The 22,511-nt window shown below is 53.6% G+C and overlaps 1 protein-coding gene across 7 annotated transcripts in view; it reads right to left on the bottom strand.

Moving 5' to 3' along the window:
* The window catches only part of tiam1a (TIAM Rac1 associated GEF 1a), a 313,320-nt gene that overhangs the window by 113,912 nt on the left and 176,897 nt on the right, over positions 1–22,511 (bottom strand). For all 7 annotated transcript variants that reach the window (XM_073045684.1, XM_073045683.1, XM_073045686.1 and 4 more), the window contains 2 exons: positions 22,213–22,428; positions 18,369–18,448 (listed from right to left, as the gene is read on the bottom strand). In XM_073045684.1, the coding sequence (XP_072901785.1) occupies positions 18,369–18,448; positions 22,213–22,428 (296 nt within the window). The remainder of the gene's footprint in view (positions 1–18,368; positions 18,449–22,212; positions 22,429–22,511) is intronic.

Here is a 22,511-nt window from a genome sequence, read left to right as displayed (position 1 = left end):
GCTGGGATCAGGGTCTAGACTGTGGGCTGGGAGTACAGCTGGGGTCAGGGTCCAGACTGTGGGTTGGGAGTACAGCTGGGGTCAGGGTCCAGACAGTGGGTTGGGAGTACAGCTGGGATCAGGGTCTAGGCTGTGGGTTGGGAGTACAGCTGGGGTCAGGGTCTAGGCTGTGGGTTGGGAGTACAGCTGGCGTCAGGGTCTAGGCTGTGGGTTGGGAGTACAGCTGGGGTCAGGGTCTAGACTGTGGGTTGGGAGTACAGCTGGGGTCAGGGTCCAGACTGTGGGTTGGGAGTACAGCGGTGGTCAGGGTCTAGGCTGTGGGTTGGGAGTACAGCTGGGATCAGGGTCTAGACAGTGGGTTGGGAGTACAGCTGGGATCAGGGTCTAGGCTGTGGGTTGCGAGTACAGCTGGGGTCAGGGTCCAGACAGTGGGTTGGGAGTACAGCTGGGGTCAGGGTCCAGGCTGTGGGTTGGGAGTACAGCTGGGATCAAGGTCTAGACTGGGTTGGGAGTACAGCTGGGGTCAGGGTCTAGACTGTGGGTTTGGAGTACAGCTGGGGTCATGGTCTAGACTGGGTTGGGAGTACAGCTGGCGTCAGGGTCTAGGCTGTGGGTTGGGAGTACAGCTGGGATCAGGGTCTAGACTGTGGGTTGGGAGGACAGCTGCGGTCAGGGTCTAGACTGTGGGTTGGGAGTACAGCTGGGGTCAGGGTCCAGACTGTGGATTGGGAGTACAGCGGTGGTCAGGGTCTAGGCTGTGGGTTGGGAGTACAGCTGGGATCAGGGTCTAGACTGTGGGTTGGGAGTACAGCTGGGATCAGGGTCTAGACTGTGGGTAGGGAGTACAGCTGGGGTCAGGGTCTAGACTGTGGGTTGGGAGTACAGCGGTGGTCAGGGTCTAGGCTGTGGGTTGGGAGTACAGCTGGTGTCAGGGTCTAGACTGTGGGTTGCGAGTACAGCTGGGATCAGGGTCTAGACTGTGGGCTGGGAGTACAGCTGGGGTCAGGGTCCAGACTGTGGGTTGGGAGTACAGCTGGGGTCAGGGTCCAGACTGTGGGCTGGGAGTACAGAGGTGGTCAGGGTCCAGACTGTGGGTTGGGAGTACAGCTGGGGTCAGGGTCCAGACTGTGGGTTGGGAGTACAGCGGTGGTCAGGGTCTAGGCTGTGGGTTGGGAGTACAGCTGGGATCAGGGTCTAGACAGTGGGTTGGGAGTACAGCTGGGGTCAGGGTCCAGACAGTGGGTTGGGAGTACAGCTGGGGTCAGGGTCCAGGCTGTGGGTTGGGAGTACAGCTGGGGTCAGGGTCTAGACTGTGGGTTGGGAGTACAGCTGGGATCAGGGTCTAGGCTGTGGGTTGCGAGTACAGCTGGGGTCAGGGTCCAGACAGTGGGTTGGGAGTACAGCGGTGGTCAGGGTCTAGACTGGGTTGGGAGTACAGCTGGGGTCAGGGTCTAGACTGTGGGTTTGGAGTACAGCTGGGGTCAGGGTCTAGACTGGGTTGGGAGTACAGCTGGCGTCAGGGTCTAGGCTGTGGGTTGGGAGTACAGCTGGGATCAGGGTCTAGACTGTGGGTTGGGAGTACAGCTGGGGTCAGGGTCTAGACTGTGGGTTGGGAGTACAGCTGGGGTCAGGGTCCAGGCTGTGGGTTGGGAGTACAGCTGGGGTCAGGGTCTAGGCTGTGGGTTGCGAGTACAGCTGGGGTCAGGGTCCAGACTGTGGATTGGGAGTACAGCTGGGATCAGGGTCTAGACTGGGTTGGGAGTACAGCTGGGGTCAGGGTCTAGACTGTGGGTTTGGAGTACAGCTGGGGTCAGGGTCTAGACTGGGTTGGGAGTACAGCTGGCGTCAGGGTCTAGGCTGTGGGTTGGGAGTACAGCTGGGATCAGGGTCTAGACTGTGGGTTGGGAGTACAGCTGGGGTCAGGGTCTAGACTGTGGGTTGGGAGTACAGCTGGGGTCAGGGTCCAGACTGTGGGTTGGGAGTACAGCGGTGGTCAGGGTCTAGGCTGTGGGTTGGGAGTACAGCTGGGATCAGGGTCTAGACTGTGGGTTGGGAGTACAGCTGGGATCAGGGTCTAGACTGTGGGCTGGGAGTACAGCTGGGGTCAGGGTCCAGACTGTGGGTTGGGAGTACAGCTGGGGTCAGGGTCCAGACTGTGGGCTGGGAGTACAGAGGTGGTCAGGGTCCAGACTGTGGGCTGGGAGTACAGCTGGGGTCAGGGTCCAGACTGTGGGTTGGGAGTACAGCTGGGGTCAGGGTCTAGGCTGTGGGTTGGGAGTACAGCTGGGATCAGGGTCTAGACTGTGGGTTGGGAGTACAGCTGGGGTCAGGGTCCAGACTGTGGGTTGGGAGTACAGCGGTGGTCAGGGTCTAGACTGTGGGTTGGGAGTACAGAGGTGGTCAGGGTCTAGACTGTGGGTAGGGAGTACAGCTGGGGTCATGGTCTAGACTGTGGGTTGGGAGTACAGCGGTGGTCAGGGTCTAGACTGTGGGTTGGGAGTACAGCTGGGGTCAGGGTCTAGACTGTGGGTTGGGAGTACAGCTGGGATCAGGGTCTAGGCTGTGGGTTGGGAGTACAGCTGGGATCAGGGTCTAGACTGTGGGCTGGGAGTACAGCTGGGGTCAGGGTCTAGACTGTGGGTTGGGAGTACAGAGGTGGTCAGGGTCTAGACTGTGGGTTGGGAGTACAGCTGGGGTCATGGTCTAGACTGTGGGTTGGGAGTACAGCGGTGGTCAGGGTCTAGACTGTGGGTTGGGAGTACAGCTGGGGTCAGGGTCTAGACTGTGGGTTGGGAGTACAGCTGGGATCAGGGTCTAGGCTGTGGGTTGGGAGTACAGCTGGGATCAGGGTCTAGACTGTGGGCTGGGAGTACAGCTGGGGTCAGGGTCTAGGCTGTGGGTTGGGAGTACAGCTGGGATCAGGGTCTAGGCTGTGGGTTGGGAGTACAGCTGGGATCAGGGTCTAGGCTGTGGGTTGGGAGTACAGCTGGCGTCAGGGTCTAGGCTGTGGGTTGGGAGTACAGCTGGGGTCAGGGTCTAGACTGTGGGTTGGGAGTACAGCTGGGGTCAGGGTCTAGACTGTGGGTTGGGAGTACAGCTGGGATCAGGGTCTAGACAGTGGGTTGGGAGTACAGCTGGGATCAGGGGCTAGGCTGTGGGTTGCGAGTACAGCTGGGGTCAGGGTCCAGACAGTGGGTTGGGAGTACAGCTGGGGTCAGGGTCCAGGCTGTGGGTTGGGAGTACAGCTGGGGTCAGGGTCTAGGCTGTGGGTTGGGAGTACAGCTGGGGTCAGGGTCCAGACTGTGGATTGGGAGTACAGCTGGGATCAGGGTCTAGACTGTGGGTTGGGAGTACAGCTGGGATCAGGGTCTAGACTGGGTTGGGAGTACAGCTGGGGTCAGGGTCTAGACTGTGGGTTTGGAGTACAGCTGGGGTCAGGGTCTAGACTGGGTTGGGAGTACAGCTGGCGTCAGGGTCTAGGCTGTGGGTTGGGAGTACAGCTGGGATCAGGGTCTAGACTGTGGGTTGGGAGTACAGCTGGGATCAGGGTCTAGACTGTGGGTTGGGAGTACAGCCGGGGTCAGGGGCTAGACTGTGGGTTGGGAGTACAGCTGGGATCAGGGTCTAGACTGTGGGCTGAGTGTGCAACTGGGATCAGGGTCTAGACTGTGGGTTGGGAGTACAGCTGGGATCAGGGTCTAGACTGTGGGTTGGGAGTACAGCTGGGATCAGGGTCTAGGCTGTGGGTTGGGAGTACAGCTGGGGTCAGGGTCCAGACTGTGGGTTGGGAGTACAGCTGGGATCAGGGTCTAGACTGTGGGTTGGGAGTACAGCTGGGATCAGGGTCTAGACTGTGGGTTGGGAGTACAGCTGGGATCAGGGTCTAGGCTGTGGGTTGGGAGTACAGCTGGGGTCAGGGTCCAGACTGTGCGTTGGGAGTACAGCTGGGATCAGGGTCTAGACTGTGGGTTGGGAGTACAGCTGGGATCAGGGTCTAGACTGGGTTGGGAGTACAGCTGGGGTCAGGGTCTAGACTGTGGGTTTGGAGTACAGCTGGGGTCAGGGTCTAGACTGGGTTGGGAGTACAGCTGGCGTCAGGGTCTAGGCTGTGGGTTGGGAGTACAGCTGGGATCAGGGTCTAGACTGTGGGTTGGGAGTACAGCTGGGATCAGGGTCTAGACTGTGGGTTGGGAGTACAGCCGGGGTCAGGGGCTAGACTGTGGGTTGGGAGTACAGCTGGGATCAGGGTCTAGACTGTGGGCTGAGTGTGCAACTGGGATCAGGGTCTAGACTGTGGGTTGGGAGTACAGCTGGGATCAGGGTCTAGACTGTGGGTTGGGAGTACAGCTGGGATCAGGGTCTAGGCAGTGGGTTGGGAGTACAGCTGGGATCAGGGTCTAGGCAGTGGGTTGGGAGTACAACTGGGATCAGGGTCTAGGCTGTGGGTTGGGAGTACAGCTGGGATCAGGGTCTAGGCTGTGGGTTGGGAGAACAGCGGTGGTCAGGGTCTAGACAGTGGGTTGGGAGTACAGGTGGGGTCAGGGTCTAGACAGTGGGTTGGGAGTACAGCTGGGGTCAGGGTCTAGACTGTGGGTTGGGAGTACAGCTGGGATCAGGGTCTAGACTGTGGGTTGGGAGTACAGCTGGGATCAGGGACTAGACAGTGGGTTGGGAGTACAGCGGTGGTCAGGGTCTAGACAGTGGGTTGGGAGTACAGCTGGGATCAGGGTCTAGACTGTGGGTTGGGAGTACAGCTGGGGTCAGGGTCCAGACTGTGGGTTGGGAGTACAGCTGGGGTCAGGGTCTAGACTGTGGGTTGGGAGTACAGCTGGGTTCAGGGTCTAGACAGTGGGTTGGGAGTACAGCTGGGGTCAGGGTCCAGACTGTGGGTTGGGAGTACAGCGGTGGTCAGGGTCTAGGCTGTGGGTTGGGAGTACAGCTGGGATCAGGGTCTAGACAGTGGGTTGGGAGTACAGCTGGGATCAGGGTCTAGGCTGTGGGTTGCGAGTACAGCTGGGGTCAGGGTCCAGACAGTGGGTTGGGAGTACAGCTGGGGTCAGGGTCCAGGCTGTGGGTTGGGAGTACAGCTGGGATCAGGGTCTAGGCTGTGGGTTGCGAGTACAGCTGGGGTCAGGGTCCAGACTGTGGATTGGGAGTACAGCTGGGATCAGGGTCTAGACTGTGGGTTGGGAGTACAGCTGGGATCAGGGTCTAGACTGGGTTGGGAGTACAGCTGGGGTCAGGGTCTAGACTGTGGGTTGGGAGTACAGCTGGGGTCAGGGTCTAGACTGGGTTGGGAGTACAGCTGGCGTCAGGGTCTAGGCTGTGGGTTGGGAGTACAGCTGGGATCAGGGTCTAGACTGTGGGTTGGGAGTACAGCTGGGGTCAGGGTCTAGACTGTGGGTTGGGAGTACAGCTGGGGTCAGGGTCCAGACTGTGGGTTGGGAGTACAGCGGTGGTCAGGGTCTAGGCTGTGGGTTGGGAGTACAGCTGGGATCAGGATCTAGACTGTGGGTTGGGAGTACAGCTGGGGTCAGGGTCTAGGCTGTGGGTTGGGAGTACAGCTGGGGTCAGGGTCCAGACTGTGGGTTGGGAGTACAGCTGCGTTCAGGGTCCAGACAGTGGGTTGGGAGTACAGCTGGGATCAGGGTCTAGGCTGTGGGTTGGGAGTACAGCTGGGGTCAGAGTCTAGGCTGTGGGTTGGGAGTACAGCTGGCGTCAGGGTCTAGGCTGTGGGTTGGGAGTACAGCTGGGATCAGGGTCTAGACTGTGGGTTGGGAGTACAGCTGGGGTCAGGGTCTAGACTGTGGGTTGGGAGTACAGCTGGGGTCAGGGTCCAGACTGTGGGTTGGGAGTACAGCGGTGGTCAGGGTCTAGGCTGTGGGTTGGGAGTACAGCTGGGATCAGGGTCTAGGCTGTGGGTTGGGAGTACAGCTGGGATCAGGGTCTAGACTGTGGGTTGGGAGTACAGCTGGGGTCAGGGTCCAGACTGTGGGTTGGGAGTACAGCTGGGGTCAGGGTCCAGACTGTGGGTTGCGAGTACAGCTGGGGTCAGGGTCCAGACAGTGGGTTGGGAGTACAGCTGGGGTCAGGGTCCAGGCTGTGGGTTGGGAGTACAGCTGGGGTCAGGGTCCAGACTGTGGATTGGGAGTACAGCTGGGATCAGGGTCTAGACTGTGGGTTGGGAGTACAGCTGGGATCAGGGTCTAGACTGGGTTGGGAGTACAGCTGGGGTCAGGGTCTAGACTGTGGGTTTGGAGTACAGCTGGGGTCATGGTCTAGACTGGGTTGGGAGTACAGCTGGCGTCAGGGTCTAGGCTGTGGGTTGGGAGTACAGCTGGGATCAGGGTCTAGACTGTGGGTTGGGAGTACAGCTGGGGTCAGGGTCTAGACTGTGGGTTGGGAGTACAGCTGGGGTCAGGGTCCAGACTGTGGGTTGGGAGTACAGCGGTGGTCAGGGTCTAGGCTGTGGGTTGGGAGTACAGTTGGGATCAGGGTCTAGACTGTGGGTTGGGAGTACAGCTGGGATCAGGGTCTAGACTGTGGGTTGGGAGTACAGCTGGGATCAGGGTCTAGACTGTGGGTTGGGAGTACAGCTGGGGTCAGGGTCCAGACTGTGGGTTGGGAGTACAGCGGTGGTCAGGGTCTAGGCTGTGGGTTGGGAGTACAGCTGGGATCAGGGTCTAGACTGTGGGTTGCGAGTACAGCTGGGGTCAGGGTCCAGACTGTGGATTGGGAGTACAGCTGGGATCAGGGTCCAGACTGTGGATTGGGAGTACAGCTGGGATCAGGGTCTAGACTGTGGGTTGGGAGTACAGCTGGGATCAGGGTCTAGACTGGGTTGGGAGTACAGCTGGGGTCAGGGTCTAGACTGTGGGTTGGGAGTACAGCTGGGGTCAGGGTCTAGACTGTGGGTTGGGAGTACAGCTGGGGTCAGGGTCCAGACTGTGGGTTGGGAGTACAGCGGTGGTCAGGGTCTAGGCTGTGGGTTGGGAGTACAGCTGGGATCAGGATCTAGACTGTGGGTTGGGAGTACAGCTGGGGTCAGGGTCTAGGCTGTGGGTTGGGAGTACAGCTGGGGTCAGGGTCCAGACTGTGGGTTGGGAGTACAGCTGCGATCAGGGTCCAGACAGTGGGTTGGGAGTACAGCTGGGATCAGGGTCTAGGCTGTGGGTTGGGAGTACAGCTGGGGTCAGAGTCTAGGCTGTGGGTTGGGAGTACAGCTGGCGTCAGGGTCTAGGCTGTGGGTTGGGAGTACAGCTGGGATCAGGGTCTAGACTGTGGGTTGGGAGTACAGCTGGGGTCAGGGTCTAGACTGTGGGTTGGGAGTACAGCTGGGGTCAGGGTCCAGACTGTGGGTTGGGAGTACAGCGGTGGTCAGGGTCTAGGCTGTGGGTTGGGAGTACAGCTGGGATCAGGGTCTAGGCTGTGGGTTGGGAGTACAGCTGGGATCAGGGTCTAGACTGTGGGTTGGGAGTACAGCTGGGGTCAGGGTCCAGACTGTGGGTTGGGAGTACAGCTGGGGTCAGGGTCCAGACTGTGGGTTGGGAGTACAGCGGTGGTCAGGGTCTAGGCTGTGGGTTGGGAGTACAGCTGGGATCAGGGTCTAGGCTGTGGGTTGCGAGTACAGCTGGGGTCAGGGTCCAGACAGTGGGTTGGGAGTACAGCTGGGGTCAGGGTCTAGGCTGTGGGTTGCGAGTACAGCTGGGGTCAGGGTCCAGACTGTGGATTGGGAGTACAGCTGGGATCAGGGTCTAGACTGTGGGTTGGGAGTACAGCTGGGATCAGGGTCTAGACTGGGTTGGGAGTACAGCTGGGGTCAGGGTCTAGACTGTGGGTTTGGAGTACAGCTGGGGTCATGGTCTAGACTGGGTTGGGAGTACAGCTGGCGTCAGGGTCTAGGCTGTGGGTTGGGAGTACAGCTGGGATCAGGGTCTAGACTGTGGGTTGGGAGTACAGCTGGGGTCAGGGTCTAGACTGTGGGTTGGGAGTACAGCTGGGGTCAGGGTCCAGACTGTGGGTTGGGAGTACAGCGGTGGTCAGGGTCTAGGCTGTGGGTTGGGAGTACAGTTGGGATCAGGGTCTAGACTGTGGGTTGGGAGTACAGCTGGGATCAGGGTCTAGACTGTGGGTTGGGAGTACAGCTGGGATCAGGGTCTAGACTGTGGGTTGGGAGTACAGCTGGGGTCAGGGTCCAGACTGTGGGTTGGGAGTACAGCGGTGGTCAGGGTCTAGGCTGTGGGTTGGGAGTACAGCTGGGATCAGGGTCTAGGCTGTGGGTTGGGAGTACAGCTGGGATCAGGGTCTAGACTGTGGGTTGGGAGTACAGCTGGGGTCAGGGTCCAGACTGTGGGTTGGGAGTACAGCTGGGGTCAGGGTCCAGACTGTGGGTTGGGAGTACAGCGGTGGTCAGGGTCTAGGCTGTGGGTTGGGAGTACAGCTGGGATCAGGGTCTAGGCTGTGGGTTGGGAGTACAGCTGGGGTCAGGGTCTAGGCTGTGGGTTGGGAGTACAGCTGGGGTCAGGGTCTAGGCTGTGGGTTGGGAGTACAGCTGGGATCAGGGTCTAGACTGTGGGTTGGGAGTACAGCTGGGATCAGGGTCTAGGCTGTGGGTTGGGAGTACAGCTGGGGTCAGGGTCCAGACAGTGGGTTGGGAGTACAGCTGGGGTCAGGGTCCAGGCTGTGGGTTGGGAGTACAGCTGGGGTCAGGGTCTAGGCTGCGGGTTGCGAGTACAGCTGGGGTCAGGGTCCAGACTGTGGATTGGGAGTACAGCTGGGATCAGGGTCTAGACTGTGGGTTGGGAGTACAGCTGGGATCAGGGTCTAGACTGGGTTGGGAGTACAGCTGGGGTCAGGGTCTAGACTGTGGGTTTGGAGTACAGCTGGGGTCATGGTCTAGACAGGGTTGGGAGTACAGCTGGCGTCAGGGTCTAGGCTGTGGGTTGGGAGTACAGCTGGGATCAGGGTCTAGACTGTGGGTTGGGAGTACAGCTGGGGTCAGGGTCTAGACTGTGGGTTGGGAGTACAGCTGGGGTCAGGGTCCAGACTGTGGGTTGGGAGTACAGCGGTGGTCAGGGTCTAGGCTGTGGGTTGGGAGTACAGCTGGGATCAGGGTCTAGACTGTGGGTTGGGAGTACAGCTGGGATCAGGGTCTAGACTGTGGGTAGGGAGTACAGCTGGGGTCAGGGTCTAGACTGTGGGTTGGGAGTACAGCGGTGGTCAGGGTCTAGGCTGTGGGTTGGGAGTACAGCTGGTGTCAGGGTCTAGACTGTGGGTTGCGAGTACAGCTGGGATCAGGGTCTAGACTGTGGGCTGGGAGTACAGCTGGGGTCAGGGTCCAGACTGTGGGTTGGGAGTACAGCTGGGGTCAGGGTCCAGACTGTGGGCTGGGAGTACAGAGGTGGTCAGGGTCCAGACTGTGGGTTGGGAGTACAGCTGGGGTCAGGGTCCAGACTGTGGGTTGGGAGTACAGCGGTGGTCAGGGTCTAGGCTGTGGGTTGGGAGTACAGCTGGGATCAGGGTCTAGACAGTGGGTTGGGAGTACAGCTGGGGTCAGGGTCCAGGCTGTGGGTTGGGAGTACAGCTGGGGTCAGGGTCTAGGCTGTGGGTTGCGAGTACAGCTGGGGTCAGGGTCCAGACTGTGGATTGGGAGTACAGCTGGGATCAGGGTCTAGACTGTGGGTTGGGAGTACAGCTGGGATCAGGGTCTAGACTGGGTTGGGAGTACAGCTGGGGTCAGGGTCTAGACTGTGGGTTTGGAGTACAGCTGGGGTCAGGGTCTAGACTGGGTTGGGAGTACAGCTGGCGTCAGGGTCTAGGCTGTGGGTTGGGAGTACAGCTGGGATCAGGGTCCAGACTGTGGGTTGGGAGTACAGCTGGGATCAGGGTCTAGACTGTGGGTTGGGAGTACAGCTGGGGTCCGGGTCTAGACTGTGGGTTGGGAGTACAGCTGGGGTCAGGGTCCAGACTGTGGGTTGGGAGTACAGCGGTGGTCAGGGTCTAGGCTGTGGGTTGGGAGTACAGCTGGGATCAGGGTCTAGACTGTGGGTTGGGAGTACAGCTGGGATCAGGGTCTAGACTGTGGGTTGGGAGTACAGCGGTGGTCAGGGTCTAGGCTGTGGGTTGGGAGTACAGCTGGTGTCAGGGTCTAGACTGTGGGTTGCGAGTACAGCTGGGATCAGGGTCTAGACTGTGGGCTGGGAGTACAGCTGGGGTCAGGGTCCAGACTGTGGGTTGGGAGTACAGCTGGGGTCAGGGTCCAGACTGTGGGCTGGGAGTACAGAGGTGGTCAGGGTCCAGACTGTGGGCTGGGAGTACAGCTGGGGTCAGGGTCCAGACTGTGGGTTGGGAGTACAGCTGGGATCAGGGTCTAGACTGTGGGTTGGGAGTACAGCTGGGGTCAGGGTCCAGACTGTGGGTTGGGAGTACAGCGGTGGTCAGGGTCTAGACTGTGGGTTGGGAGTACAGTGGTGGTCAGGGTCTAGACTGTGGGTTGGGAGTACAGCTGGGGTCATGGTCTAGACTGTGGGTTGGGAGTACAGCGGTGGTCAGGGTCTAGACTGTGGGTTGGGAGTACAGCTGGGGTCAGGGTCTAGACTGTGGGTTGGGAGTACAGCTGGGATCAGGGTCTAGGCTGTGGGTTGGGAGTACAGCTGGGATCAGGGTCTAGACTGTGGGCTGGGAGTACAGCTGGGGTCAGGGTCCAGACTGTGGGTTGGGAGTACAGCTGGGGTCAGGGTCCAGACAGTGGGTTGGGAGTACAGCTGGGATCAGGGTCTAGGCTGTGGGTTGGGAGTACAGCTGGGGTCAGGGTCTAGGCTGTGGGTTGGGAGTACAGCTGGCGTCAGGGTCTAGGCTGTGGGTTGGGAGTACAGCTGGGATCAGGGTCTAGACTGTGGGTTGGGAGTACAGCTGGGGTCAGGGTCTAGACTGTGGGTTGGGAGTACAGCTGGGATCAGGGTCTAGACAGTGGGTTGGGAGTACAGCTGGGATCAGGGTCTAGGCTGTGGGTTGCGAGTACAGCTGGGGTCAGGGTCCAGGCTGTGGGTTGGGAGTACAGCTGGGGTCAGGGTCTAGGCTGTGGGTTGCGAGTACAGCTGGGGTCAGGGTCCAGACTGTGGATTGGGAGTACAGCTGGGATCAGGGTCTAGACTGTGGGTTGGGAGTACAGCTGGGATCAGGGTCTAGACTGGGTTGGGAGTACAGCTGGCGTCAGGGTCTAGGCTGTGGGTTGGGAGTACAGCTGGGATCAGGGTCTAGACTGTGGGTTGGGAGTACAGCTGGGGTCAGGGTCTAGACTGTGGGTTGGGAGTACAGCTGGGGTCAGGGTCCAGACTGTGGGTTGGGAGTACAGCGGTGGTCAGGGTCTAGGCTGTGGGTTGGGAGTACAGCTGGGATCAGGGTCTAGACTGTGGGTTGGGAGTACAGCTGGGATCAGGGTCTAGACTGTGGGTTGGGAGTACAGCTGGGGTCAGGGTCTAGACTGTGGGTTGGGAGTACAGCGGTGGTCAGGGTCTAGGCTGTGGGTTGGGAGTACAGCTGGTGTCAGGGTCTAGACTGTGGGTTGCGAGTACAGCTGGGATCAGGGTCTAGACTGTGGGCTGGGAGTACAGCTGGGGTCAGGGTCCAGACTGTGGGTTGGGAGTACAGCTGGGGTCAGGGTCCAGACTGTGGGCTGGGAGTTCAGAGGTGGTCAGGGTCCAGACTGAGGGCTGGGAGTACAGCTGGGGTCAGGGTCCAGACTGTGGGTTGGGAGTACAGCTGGGATCAGGGTCTAGACTGTGGGTTGGGAGTACAGCTGGGGTCAGGGTCCAGACTGTGGGTTGGGAGTACAGCGGTGGTCAGGGTCTAGACTGTGGGTTGGGAGTACAGTGGTGGTCAGGGTCTAGACTGTGTGTTGGGAGTACAGCTGGGGTCATGGTCTAGACTGTGGGTTGGGAGTACAGCGGTGGTCAGGGTCTAGACTGTGGGTTGGGAGTACAGCTGGGATCAGGGTCTAGACTGTGGGTTGGGAGTACAGCTGGAGTCAGGGTCTAGACTGTGGGTTGGGAGTACAGCTGGGGTCAGGGTCCAGACTGTGGATTGGGAGTACAGCTGGGATCAGGGTCTAGACTGTGGGTTGGGAGTACAGCTGGGATCAGGGTCTAGACTGGGTTGGGAGTACAGCTGGGGTCAGGGTCTAGACTGTGGGTTTGGAGTACAGCTGGGGTCAGGGTCTAGACTGGGTTGGGAGTACAGCTGGCGTCAGGGTCTAGGCTGTGGGTTGGGAGTACAGCTGGGATCAGGGTCCAGACTGTGGGTTGGGAGTACAGCTGGGATCAGGGTCTAGACTGTGGGTTGGGAGTACAGCTGGGGTCCGGGTCTAGACTGTGGGTTGGGAGTACAGCTGGGGTCAGGGTCCAGACTGTGGGTTGGGAGTACAGCGGTGGTCAGGGTCTAGGCTGTGGGTTGGGAGTACAGCTGGGATCAGGGTCTAGACTGTGGGTTGGGAGTACAGCTGGGATCAGGGTCTAGACTGTGGGTTGGGAGTACAGCGGTGGTCAGGGTCTAGGCTGTGGGTTGGGAGTACAGCTGGTGTCAGGGTCTAGACTGTGGGTTGGGAGTACAGCTGGGGTCAGGGTCCAGACTGTGGGTTGGGAGTACAGCGGTGGTCAGGGTCTAGACTGTGGGTTGGGAGTACAGTGGTGGTCAGGGTCTAGACTGTGGGTTGGGAGTACAGCTGGGGTCATGGTCTAGACTGTGGGTTGGGAGTACAGCGGTGGTCAGGGTCTAGACTGTGGGTTGGGAGTACAGCTGGGGTCAGGGTCTAGACTGTGGGTTGGGAGTACAGCTGGGATCAGGGTCTAGGCTGTGGGTTGGGAGTACAGCTGGGATCAGGGTCTAGACTGTGGGCTGGGAGTACAGCTGGGGTCAGGGTCCAGACTGTGGGTTGGGAGTACAGCTGGGGTCAGGGTCCAGACAGTGGGTTGGGAGTACAGCTGGGATCAGGGTCTAGGCTGTGGGTTGGGAGTACAGCTGGGGTCAGGGTCTAGGCTGTGGGTTGGGAGTACAGCTGGCGTCAGGGTCTAGGCTGTGGGTTGGGAGTACAGCTGGGATCAGGGTCTAGACTGTGGGTTGGGAGTACAGCTGGGGTCAGGGTCTAGACTGTGGGTTGGGAGTACAGCTGGGATCAGGGTCTAGACAGTGGGTTGGGAGTACAGCTGGGATCAGGGTCTAGGCTGTGGGTTGCGAGTACAGCTGGGGTCAGGGTCCAGACAGTGGGTTGGGAGTACAGCTGGGGTCAGGGTCCAGGCTGTGGGTTGGGAGTACAGCTGGGGTCAGGGTCCAGACTGTGGATTGGGAGTACAGCTGGGATCAGGGTCTAGACTGTGGGTTGGGAGTACAGCTGGGATCAGGGTCTAGACTGGGTTGGGAGTACAGCTGGCGTCAGGGTCTAGGCTGTGGGTTGGGAGTACAGCTGGGATCAGGGTCTAGACTGTGGGTTGGGAGTACAGCTGGGGTCAGGGTCTAGACTGTGGGTTGGGAGTACAGCTGGGGTCAGGGTCCAGACTGTGGGTTGGGAGTACAGCGGTGGTCAGGGTCTAGGCTGTGGGTTGGGAGTACAGCTGGGATCAGGGTCTAGACTGTGGGTTGGGAGTACAGCTGGGATCAGGGTCTAGACTGTGGGTTGGGAGTACAGCTGGGGTCAGGGTCTAGACTGTGGGTTGGGAGTACAGCGGTGGTCAGGGTCTAGGCTGTGGGTTGGGAGTACAGCTGGTGTCAGGGTCTAGACTGTGGGTTGCGAGTACAGCTGGGATCAGGGTCTAGACTGTGGGCTGGGAGTACAGCTGGGGTCAGGGTCCAGACTGTGGGTTGGGAGTACAGCTGGGGTCAGGGTCCAGACTGTGGGCTGGGAGTTCAGAGGTGGTCAGGGTCCAGACTGAGGGCTGGGAGTACAGCTGGGGTCAGGGTCCAGACTGTGGGTTGGGAGTACAGCTGGGATCAGGGTCTAGACTGTGGGTTGGGAGTACAGCTGGGGTCAGGGTCCAGACTGTGGGTTGGGAGTACAGCGGTGGTCAGGGTCTAGACTGTGGGTTGGGAGTACAGTGGTGGTCAGGGTCTAGACTGTGTGTTGGGAGTACAGCTGGGGTCATGGTCTAGACTGTGGGTTGGGAGTACAGCGGTGGTCAGGGTCTAGACTGTGGGTTGGGAGTACAGCTGGGATCAGGGTCTAGACTGTGGGTTGGGAGTACAGCTGGAGTCAGGGTCTAGACAGTGGGTTGGGAGTACAGCTGGGGTCAGGGTCTAGACTGTGGGTTGGGAGTACAGTTGGGGTCAGGGTCTAGACTGTGGGTTGGGAGTACAGCTGGTGTCAGGATCTAGGCTGTGGGTTGGGAGTACAGCTGGGATCAGGGTCTAGGCTGTGGGTTGCGAGTACAGCTGGGGTCAGGGTCTAGACTGTGGGCTGAGTGTGCAACTCGGATCAGGGTCTAGACTGTGGGTTGGGAGTACAGCTGGGGTCAGGGTCTAGACTGTGGGTTGGGAGTACAGTTGGAGTCAGGGTCTAGACTGTGGGTTGGGAGTACAGCTGGTGTCAGGGTCTAGGCTGTGGGTTGGGATTACAGCTGGGATCAGGGTCTAGACTGTGGGCTGAGTGTGCAACTGGGATCAGGGTCTAGACTGTGGGTTGGGAGTACAGCTGGGATCAGGGTCTAGACTGTGGGTTGGGAGTACAGCTGGGATCAGGGTCTAGACTGTGGGTTGGGAGTACAGCTGGGATCAGGGTCTAGACTGTGGGTTGGGAGTACAGCTGGGGTCAGGGTCCAGACTGTGGATTGGGAGTACAGCTGGGGTCAGGGTCCAGACAGTGGGTTGGGAGTACAGCTGGGATCAGGGTCTAGACTGGGTTGGGAGTACAACTGGGATCAGGGTCTAGACTGTGGGCTGAGTGTGCAACTCGGATCAGGGTCTAGACTGTGGGTTGGGAGTACAGCTGGGGTCAGGGTCTAGACTGTGGGTTGGGAGTACAGTTGGGGTCAGGGTCTAGACTGTGGGTTGGGAGTACAGCTGGTGTCAGGATCTAGGCTGTGGGTTGGGAGTACAGCTGGGATCAGGGTCTAGGCTGTGGGTTGCGAGTACAGCTGGGGTCAGGGTCTAGACTGTGGGCTGAGTGTGCAACTCGGATCAGGGTCTAGACTGTGGGTTGGGAGTACAGCTGGGGTCAGGGTCTAGACTGTGGGTTGGGAGTACAGTTGGAGTCAGGGTCTAGACTGTGGGTTGGGAGTACAGCTGGTGTCAGGGTCTAGGCTGTGGGTTGGGATTACAGCTGGGATCAGGGTCTAGACTGTGGGCTGAGTGTGCAACTGGGATCAGGGTCTAGACTGTGGGTTGGGAGTACAGCTGGGATCAGGGTCTAGACTGTGGGTTGGGAGTACAGCTGGGATCAGGGTCTAGACTGTGGGTTGGGAGTACAGCTGGGGTCAGGGTCTAGACTGTGGGTTGGGAGTACAGCTGGGGTCAGGGTCTAGACTGTGGGTTGGAAGTACAGCTGGGATCAGGGTCTAGGCTGTGGGTTGGGAGTACAGCTGGGATCAGGCTCTAGACTGTGGGTTGGGAGTACAGCTGGGGTCAGGGTCTAGACTGTGGGTTGGGAGTACAGCTGGGGTCAGGGTCTAGACTGTGGGCTGAGTGTGCAATTCGGATCAGGGTCTAGACTGTGGGTTGGGAGTACAGCTGGGGTCAGGGTCTAGACTGTGGGTTGGGAGTACAGCTGGTGTCAGGGTCTAGGCTGTGGGTTGGGAGTACAGCTGGGATCAGGGTCTAGACTGTGGGCTGAGTGTGCAACTGGGATCAGGGTCTAGACTGTGGGTTGGGAGTACAGCTGGGATCAGGGTCTAGACTGTGGGTTGGGAGTACAGCTGGGGTCAGGGTCTAGACTGTGGGTTGGGAGTACAGCTGGGGTCAGGGTCTAGACTGTGGGTTGGGAGTACAGCTGGGATCAGGGTCTAGGCTGTGGGTTGGGAGTACAGCTGGGATCAGGGTCTAGACTGTGGGTTGGGAGTACAGCTGGGGTCAGGGTCTAGACTGTGGGTTGGGAGTACAGCTGGGGTCAGGGTCTAGACTGTGGGTTGGAAGTACAGCTGGGATCAGGGTCTAGGCTGTGGGTTGGGAGTACAGCTGGGATCAGGCTCTAGACTGTGGGTTGGGAGTACAGCTGGGGTCAGGGTCTAGACTGTGGGTTGGGAGTACAGCTGGGGTCAGGGTCTAGACTGTGGGCTGAGTGTGCAATTCGGATCAGGGTCTAGACTGTGGGTTGGGAGTACAGCTGGGGTCAGGGTCTAGACTGTGGGTTGGGAGTACAGCTGGTGTCAGGGTCTAGGCTGTGGGTTGGGAGTACAGCTGGGATCAGGGTCTAGACTGTGGGTTGGGAGTACAGCTGGGATCAGGGTCTAGACTGTGGGTTGGGAGTACAGCTGGGGTCAGGGTCTAGACTGTGGGCTGAGTGTGCAATTCGGATCAGGGTCTAGACTGTGGGTTGGGAGTACAGCTGGGGTCAGGGTCTAGACTGTGGGTTGGGAGTACAGTTGGGGTCAGGGTCTAGACTGTGGGTTGGGAGTACAGCTGGTGTCAGGGTCTAGGCTGTGGGTTGGGAGTACAGCTGGGATCAGGGTCTAGACTGTGGGCTGAGTGTGCAACTGGGATCAGGGTCTAGACTGTGGGTTGGGAGTACAGCTGGGGTCTGGGTCTAGACTGTGGGCTGAGTGTGCAACTGGGATCAGGGTCTAGACTGTGGGTTGGGAGTACAGCTGGGGTCTGGGTCTAGACTGTGGGTTGGGAGTACAGCTGGGATCAGGGTCTAGACTGTGGGCTGAGTGTGCAACTGGGATCAGGGTCTAGACTGTGGGTTGGGAGTACAGCTGGGGTCTGGGTCTAGACTGTGGGTTGGGAGTACAGCTGGGATCAGGGTCTAGGCTGTGGGTTGGGAGTACAGCTGGGATCAGGGTCTAGACTGTGGGCTGAGTGTGCAACTGGGATCAGGGTCTAGACTGTGGGTTGGGAGTACAGCTGGGATCAGGGTCTAGACTGTGGGTTGGGAGTACAGCTGGGGTCAGGGTCTAGACTGTGGATTGGGAGTACAGCTGGGATCAGGGTCTAGACTGTGGGCTGAGTGTGCAACTGGGATCAGGGTCTATACTGTGGGCTGGGTGTGCAGCTCGGATCAGGGTCTAGACTGTGGACTGGGTGTGCAGCTGGGATCAGGGTCTAGACTCTGGTCTGGGTGTGCAGCTGGGATTTAACTCCATTTGAAGCCACACTTTTAACTTGAACTGCACCAGATAGTGCTGCATCAGACTGATCAAGGGATGATAATAGGAAAACAACTGAATGCAGAAAACTCAAGTGTCATCTTAGGAAAATCCATCAGAGGTCTTCTAGAAGTCATGCCATGAAGATATCACCTTCAAGGAAAGAGAATGTTATTCCAAGCCCAATTCTTGTTAATTGATTTTTAAGCATGAATGAAATTTGAATTGTTGGCATACAATATCATTTTGATTTCTTTCTTCAAAACCATATTCAATTTATTTATGTTAATTAATAATAAATATGCCATTTCATGCAGGTTAGAACTGAGAACTGCCTCTGATGCAATAATAAACATGGCTTTGCATTTTATTTCTCAGAAAGGTTTTGTGGAGGATAAGGATTAGTCACTTAATTGCTGCATCTAAAAAATGTCCAAATAAATTCTTGTACTTATTGTGAAATTTATACTATATATCTTGAGATGTAAAAGCTAATTTTATTCTTTTAGTTGAAATGAAAAATTCGGTAAATGAATCCTGGAACGTTTTATCTTATTCTAATAGAAAAAGAAATGAAATATATTTGTCAGGAAGTATTTTGATGTTTAAGTGCATCAGAAGACTTGTGTACTAGTGAAGTCTTTGTAAATCAACAGAAAAACTCATGGAAATAAGTGTCGCTTGAACTACTTACTGTAATTCTGTTTATTCCCGTATTCAGAACTACTCAGTTACATTTTAACTATGTATGTTCTGAGGTAGTAGAGTTTTGTTTACATTACTGGAACACAGTCAGAAAAATTACAGTTTTCTCAAAAACTCATATCCGTCTATACGCCACAATACTATTTTCCATGACTAGAGACCACAGACAGAAAACACAGCATCAACTACAGAGCATGGAAGTTAAGATTTACCTTGGAATCTCAGACGATGCTTATTAAAACAAACAAATGAAGATTCTAATGAAGAAAAATAGTTCTTATATCAAATTCCTCAAAACCTATTCAGTGGGGTGTAGGATTGTCAGTGTCCTACACTGCAATTGTGATCATACAATTGTTTACAATGTAATAGACTTACCTTACATGCCTCACTGGTCTCAGTTAAACAAGGGTGTCCCTCTTTATCATGGCTAGGTTCAACATGGTTATTCGATATTTCTGTCCAGAAGTAAATAAAAGTAAATATTTAATGAGAGCAACAAATCACAATAACATAATACAATATTAAAATTTAAAGTTTTACAAAGTAGCACATGCATCATTCTGATGTTGCACAAACACATTTTTAGTTAACTTTTGGGAGCCAACTGAGAATTTAAGTTTGACTGAACAAAAATATTTTTACATAACGACTGTGTAACTAGTCTCATGCTACCGTTGCTGTCTAATGTCCACAGATTAGCTCAAACATTGATGCAAAGCTTTTGTCAAATTATAATAGGCCAGGTTTAGTGTAACAGGATTACTGTGACAAAATCCATTAAAGCTGTAAACTTTATATGTGCTATTTTGTTCACATTGTGCGAATCTGAAAGGACATTGAGAACATCTGGTAGAGATCACTTTTCCTTGTACATGCTTATGAAAAGCACTAACAGCTAGTAAAGATCATAGAAGTTATGATCTTTATAACTTTTTTAAAAACTTTTAATTTCTTTTTATGTGACAACCATTAGTCCCTACAGGAAACATCAGTTATGTTGCAATTTATATCAACTGTTCATCGGGAACTCTGATCCAACTACAGGTTTTTCCCATTTATTTTATTGTGTTTACTTATTTTTCTGTTCCTCTAATTCATCCATGAAAGTTAACCAGATTGTTGAACAAAGACGAAGAGGGATAGTTCCATATTGAATTATTAGTTGAAGAAAAATAACAATTTAGCAATGCAACCACAATGGTCATTAAGGAAACTGTGCGTTACCTTTCTCCTATATGTACCACATAAGAATGTAACCCATAAGAATACAGCTACGCATATTATGAACTTGGGAGATTTACAAGCGGAAGCCTACCCCATTGCTGAGACTCATGCCAAATAATGGTCAGTAAATATGATAGCATCAATAAGATTGAACTCCGCTGTCTAGAATATCACAAAAATAAATGTAAAGTATAATATCCTGTAAAAAGCCTGTAATAGGATCAATTTTTTTTTGGATGTGAGGTGCTGAAAAAAGTCAGGGTGGGTCCAGGTGCATAGCAGGAAGCTTAAACTTAAATCCTGCATCTTCCTAAAGATTTATGACCTAGCTCCCAGCTTCCTGCAGGGTCTACAGTCAGTGTGGAGGCTCTGATATTAGGATTTACATGTGGGTACCCAATGAGAAGGTGAAATGGGATGAGGGGCTGAAATCAACCCCTTCACCTCATTCAATAACAATACTCGATCTGCATGCACTGCAGTTCAGGTATCTCCATAGAATTCCCATCAACCCTTGCTGCTACATATCAGTATACCAACCATACAGTTAGTTCTGGAAAGTAATTAAGTTTTTTTTAATGTCCCTTCTTAGCATTATTTTGTTTTTTTTCCCCCTTCCCCTTTTCTTGATTAATATTTATGTAAACTTTGCTTAGGAATCTGCTAGGTGTGCAGTTTTCTAAAAAAAAGTATGATCAACTCTTAAAAGGAAAGTATCCGTGATAAGAAAACCAACCAGCACAAGGAGCAGCAGCGTAAATGAGGCTCAGCTGATTCATGAAGCACTGATTTTATTCTGTGCTTAAGACTACATATGCATTTGCTAGTCATTCCAGCAGTTAGCTTGCCTGTTTAACTTAAAATAGCATGGCTACTTATTTAGCCAAAAACTACCTTAATACATTGGCAATGAGAATTTTAAGAAGAATAGCAGAGAAGCAGCCCTCAGACTGCTAGTATTTTGTATCTTTGCTCAAATCCATTGTTCTATTCCTGCCAGAAATATAAGTCTTAGCATAGCTCATCTATCAAAATCCATGGCTTAAAGCGTCACTGCATCGAATCCCATCAGATCCAAAAGAATCAGCTTAACATGTAATTTAATGCTGATCACTGATTCCAAGACAAGAACTAAACACTGAAAGTAACATGCAAGTGCCTCCAGCAATCCTGTCATCAATATCCTACAATGCTAACCTGATTGGAGCTGCCAGCCTATACAGCAATCCATCATCTATTGTAAACCTTTTGTGCATCTCAAAAGCTGAAAGGAGGAGAGAGTTTGGTTGATACTATTATAGCATTTTGGCTAGTCGTCTTGGGTGTCTGACAGATCCCACAGCTGAATTTATACTCTAGTACACAAAGGAGCTTTGATTTAACAGGTCATCTGTTCTTCTGCTGCATTATCCTTTCAAAAGGTTTAAAGCAGAAAGGAGAAATACTGGTGAAAATAATTGAAAATGGATAAGGCAGCACATTCAAAACTCAAATCACAATTCCACACCATTAAGTACGGTTTCAGTAGAGTTATGGGAGATGGATGCATTCTCTCTACCTGGAGGTCGTCATTGCCTGGAATTTGTGTATCACAAGGGGTACTGTGCACATTAATCCAAGATTAAAGACTGGCCATATAATTACAGTTGCTGCATTATTTGAGTTACTTTGAACGCTGCTGAATACTCTGCATTGTACACTGTGCAATTATCAGGCAACAGACTTACTCTGATCTTATGATTAATAAACTGCAGGTAGTTTTAAAGAAAATTAGCGTTGTCCTCATATTGAGGTGATAATGCTGCAACAACTACAACCTTTGAGCCAGATGTGATCCTTTGATCGGCATTTATAAAGCACTTTTGATATCTCACATGGGCAAATATCACAAATGTCAATCAGAAAATGCCCAGCTGATGCATCAGCTTTGTGCTTGTGGTTTCTTGCATGCAAGTCACCTAATCCAATCTCATTTTGCTGCTTGTTATATGTTCAACAGTGCTTTTTTTGTCATTTCATTTTTAAAATCTTTTTTATTAAATATTATTGAAGATCAACAAAAAATACATTAAGGTAATCAAGTCAATATGTACAATAAAGAAATAAATTAGCAAATAACTGATTAACAAAGCTAAGCAATATATCGATAATAATAAGAAAAAATAAAGCGTTAAGAATATTTTTTGAAAGAAAAAAGAACCCCTACTAACACCAGTTTTTGAAACAACACCAGTTCAATGTATTTCTGTAAAAGCTGCCTCAACAATATATAGAGAAGTCCAAACCTCAATAAACACAAAGAGTTTCTGCAGAAGCTGGAAAGCAAGAGTAACACACACAAAATGCTGGCGGAACTCAGCGGGTCAGGTAGCATTAATGGAAAGAAATAAAGAGTTGACCTTTTGGGCTAGGGAAGGGTCTCAGCAGCTCGAAATGTCAATTCTTTATTCCTGCTGAGTTCCTCAATCATTTTGCGTGGATGACCTAGATGAAATTATTTCTAACTTTCTCCATGCTTTAGATGATCAAATTTCTACACCATCTCTTTCATTTATTTGCAAATGATCAAATTGTTGAACAATTTTTTTTAAAAAGCATGCAAAGTAACTTTTTGAAGAAATGAAAGCTTTTAGTTTACTAATTTTGATACACTGAAATATTTGATGACGTTAACATTTCTACACTATTACAAACACCCATGACAAATGTCAACACAGCCAAGACATTGTGAAGAATTTTTTAAAAATTAAATTATAAAAGATAGAAATAACCCACCTTTCTTATAAGTCAAGTAAATAATAAACTGGAATATGATTATATAACCTGTTAGCCAATGTTGATTTTGACTTAAATAACCAAATGGGATGTAAAAGAGACAGCTAACCTATAGTTTTCTTGTAGACTCCTCAGGTTAAAATCCTCTGCATTGTTATTTTCTCAAAGAATCAGTCTTATGAATACTGGTTTTATTTAAAATACCAGAAGTGAATCCTACCTTGATGGCTGGACGCAGTTCCAGTATCACCCAGCTCATCTGCTGTTCCCATCTTTCGCAGAGGTGACTGACAGACATTCTCATCTACTGGCTGACCATAAGTCCGGACAGTGAGCGAAAGTGAAGGTGCAGATAAGATGGTCTTCAAGTCAGAGACAACCAGATCTTTTGCTTTCATCTTATTAATCTCTAATACTTCATCGCCCAATTTTAGACCTAAATGTAGAAGTTGAATAAAATGTGTTAACGCATTTCAAACTGTAAATTAATAATTGTTTACAACAATTCATTTATCACTT

Source organism: Hemitrygon akajei, chromosome 5, assembly GCF_048418815.1.
Source record: "Hemitrygon akajei chromosome 5, sHemAka1.3, whole genome shotgun sequence".
NCBI lineage: Eukaryota > Metazoa > Chordata > Chondrichthyes > Myliobatiformes > Dasyatidae > Hemitrygon > Hemitrygon akajei.
This window is presented reverse-complemented; position numbering and strand designations above follow the sequence as displayed.